This window comes from Austrofundulus limnaeus, unplaced genomic scaffold (genome assembly GCF_001266775.1).
Source record: "Austrofundulus limnaeus strain Quisiro unplaced genomic scaffold, Austrofundulus_limnaeus-1.0 Scaffold440, whole genome shotgun sequence".
Lineage (NCBI taxonomy): Eukaryota > Metazoa > Chordata > Actinopteri > Cyprinodontiformes > Rivulidae > Austrofundulus > Austrofundulus limnaeus.
In genome coordinates this window covers 13,659-17,136 of record NW_013952842.1, presented here as the reverse complement: position 1 = coordinate 17,136, position 3,478 = coordinate 13,659, and the positions used below count along the sequence as shown (strand labels likewise).

At 39.0% G+C, this 3,478-nt stretch overlaps 1 protein-coding gene across 2 annotated transcripts in view; it reads left to right on the top strand.

Annotated features, from left to right (window-relative positions):
• The window catches only part of pot1 (protection of telomeres 1 homolog), a gene marked incomplete at its 5' end in the record, with an annotated part of 44,779 nt that overhangs the window by 28,279 nt on the left and 13,022 nt on the right, over positions 1-3,478 (top strand). For both annotated transcript variants that reach the window (XM_014024815.1, XM_014024816.1), the window contains 1 exon segment: positions 3,108-3,143. In XM_014024815.1, coding sequence (XP_013880269.1) covers positions 3,108-3,143 — 36 coding nt within the window.

Sequence of the window (3,478 nt, the reverse complement as noted above, 5' to 3'; positions counted from 1 at the left end):
TATTAAATGGAATAAAGTCTACGCCTTCAAATATATGTTCCAGCTGTTCGATTCCTTTACTTCTCCAACCTGGTCAATCCGCCATTGCTAACAAAAAAAATCTCCAGTCGGGCCGCAATGCATTATGGGATACGCTGGGCCGGGAAGGATCCATCGGACCTGTCCTTCGATTCGGGCCAAAGGAAGGACGTATTTGTCGGCCACATCGGAGGAGTCTTCCGTTTTGGGACGTCCTTCGTCGCGGGGCTGTGACGTATGCGGCCGACGAATTTGACCTCCGGAGGACCCGTCCTGCCGTTTTGGACACAGCCATGGTTTACAGCTGCTCTAATCATTCTAGTCGAGAATGACTGTTATACACAAAGGTGAGAAATGTAGAAAGCCCACAGAAAATTGCATAAAAAGTGGATTTTAAACCTACATGTACATTTGCAGTCTAATAACCATGTCTGCAGCGACCACTTCGTCAGAGCTGTTAGCTAGCTAACTTGTTTTTTGTGGCAGTGTTTATTTAGCACTAGGTTATCATAAATTGCTCATTTACTTAGCAGTGATTATTAAGTTAGTTATTCTGTCCTAGCATTACGTGTCGTTTGGTAGTATATGACGTTAGCCACTACTGCTAGCATCTTAACATATGAAACAATATTTCGCTCATTCGTTCATTAATTGATTCATCTATTTGCAATAAAAAACAAAATATCCACCTGCTGCCAACAGATGAGTAAAACAAAAAAAGTTTTTTTATAGACTTTCATCTACTGTTTGATGTAATAATAGTTTGTGATATTGATAACCTTCATTTTTGCAAATCTTTAGGTTCATCAAACTCATTCATCTTCATCATACCGGTCACGTCCGACAGATTTTTGAACTAAATATTGGCATCTTTGTCTTGAAACTGATTTAAATCTGTACAATACAGACTTTCTACAACAGTTTTCTCTATATATATTGCCTTCCATTTGAAATTGTGCATCATCAAAACTATGTGACTGAAACTTAGCTATTTCGTTCCCAATACATTGGGAAGTGATCTAAGGAAGCAACCAGAATGTGTTAAATCTCAAGTAAAGCCAAACAGAACTGCAGTCATCACTTGATTCATGTAGTCTGCCAATAAAGAAAAATACCCAGTAAATATTCCATTTTGTGGCATAAATACTTGGATGAAGGGTTGAGGATATAACTGTTCAACATTTGTAGTTCAAATACTGAAACATACTTTCCAGTAGCAGAGACATGACAACCATGATGGCTCAGAATGCATGAGGCTGCAGGGTTCTGTATCCATTAGCCACCCCTGCTAAAAGCCCATGCTTCGCTGGGGATGGAATGAAAAGTCAAACATTTGAAGACAACCTAAAGGTTTCCTTGATAGAATTCCAGCCTGAATGTCAGCTTAACTCTGAGGGGGAAAGAAAATCAGGCTCTCCTGGCCAGAGATTTAACAGACCATTCTCTGGACCTAACAGAGACACAGCTTTTACTTTAAACACACTACACAGGCCTACTAGTCAATCAGAAATCAGGTGGGGGCGGGACTTGGATATCAGCAAAACTTTGATTCAGATCCAGCAGAAGCAATTGGTGCGGTGCTCAAAATGAATATTTTGGTTTGAAGGAGTTTGAACAAACAATATTGAAGCTAGCATGTTTTTAATAAACTATCTGTCAGAGAAGAAAAACCTGCAGAAGGATTTTTACTGATTCCTCCACCTTAGAGAGACGAGCCAGCCGCACAGTGGATGCTAAAGTTAGCTGAACAGGAAAAGACAGGTGGAGCGGAGGAGAAGGGAGGAGTAGAGAGGAGCAGGCAGAAAAACGTCTGATGACTTTTATAAAAGTGATCCAGGCAACAACATCGACCAACAGGTGTGTGTGAGAGAACATGAGACAGTGCCTGGCCTGTCTCTGTATATATACTTGGCTGTTTATGTTGCTTTAGTTCTTGGAATGAAACAATATGAACACTGAAAGAGTTATATTTGTTTAAATACGAATTAGTTTTCACATAGAATCTGAACTGCGGTGAGGTTCTTCTTCCATGAAGCAGCTCTGTTGTCCTCCATCCATATTTTCAGTTACAGACTGAGTCATTTCTACCTTCTCCTCTCTGTCAACGCTCTCTGGTTTCATTTAGAAGAGTCGATCATCAGATATTGTCCAAGATTAACCTTCAGGGTGGATATAGCTCGCTAGCAGCCTCGCACCGATGACCTAGTTGATGTCATCATTTCCCCAGAATTCTTTGCATGTAAATAAAATGGCTCCATCCGTGTTAAAACATATTTTTAAAAAATCACAAAACTAAACAGCCTACAGTATTTTTAGTCGTTATTTTACAGTTAAAATAAATGTTTATCAAATAAAGTTTAATGTTACAACTAATCGTGGATCCCTTTAAAGAGGAAGCAATGGTAATAGTAAAATAATATAATTTATTGACTGTCTATGTACAGTTTAAAACAGAACAATGACTTAAATCAAAATTATTGTGAACGTAAACATAATTTATTGACTTTTCATGCAGCTTTCTCGAGTTATGACTAATATTCATATTCATATTCATATTTATTCATTGATTTTTAGCGATCTTTTTACATGCTGGTTTGGGGTGTTTTGACCAAACCAAATTGTTAGTCATCCCTCCATATATACAACTTTCAAATTTCATTCAGCTAGCACCTTCCTTTCTCAAGTTATGACTAAAATTAACCTTAAAAAATGTAGGCGCTTCCTGTCCGACTCAACCAAGCTACTCCCCGCTGCCCCCAGCTTCTTCAAACCCCACCGTCAGTCTGACTAATCACATCTTGGGCCAACTGCTCCTACAAAATAAGAAACTCCTACTTAGTGACTGCAGAGACCCCCTTCTTTGTTAGAAATCTGCCTTTAATTAATTTATTTTTTTGTTATAAGCAGGTATTATCAATGTATATGCAGATAGAAGATGGGATTATGAGGAGTGTGTGTGTGGCCCTGTTAAAACTTCTTTATGAACTCAGTTTGTCCTACTTCAGACTTGTAACTCTTTTGGTTTTCTGTGTTTTCTCTGCATATTTTAAACCTGTCTGTTTCTGTATCTGCTGCTCTCTGTGTTTCAGTTGGAGGCAAAGAGGAGTGCAGTGGAGTGCGTACAGGTATGAACACACACAATACTGCAATAACTAGAAGTCGTGAATCCCACAGTCTCTGAAATATCTCCGTATTTAAAAGTCAAGGTAAATAAGGCTGTCAGTTATCATGAAGACACGTTTTCTGCTTTTTATCAGGTCAACTGTAGAAGACCTGGGGTCTCATTTATAAAGGATTGCGTGGAAACCATACTAAAAGTGAACGTACGGCCAAAAGGCAGAAATGGCGTACGCCAAAAAAAATTCAGATTTATAAAACCATGTGTACGCACGTTTCTGCACATCTTTCCTTTATAAATCACAGACGCACGTCAGAGTTTGCGCACAAGGTCCCGCCTCAG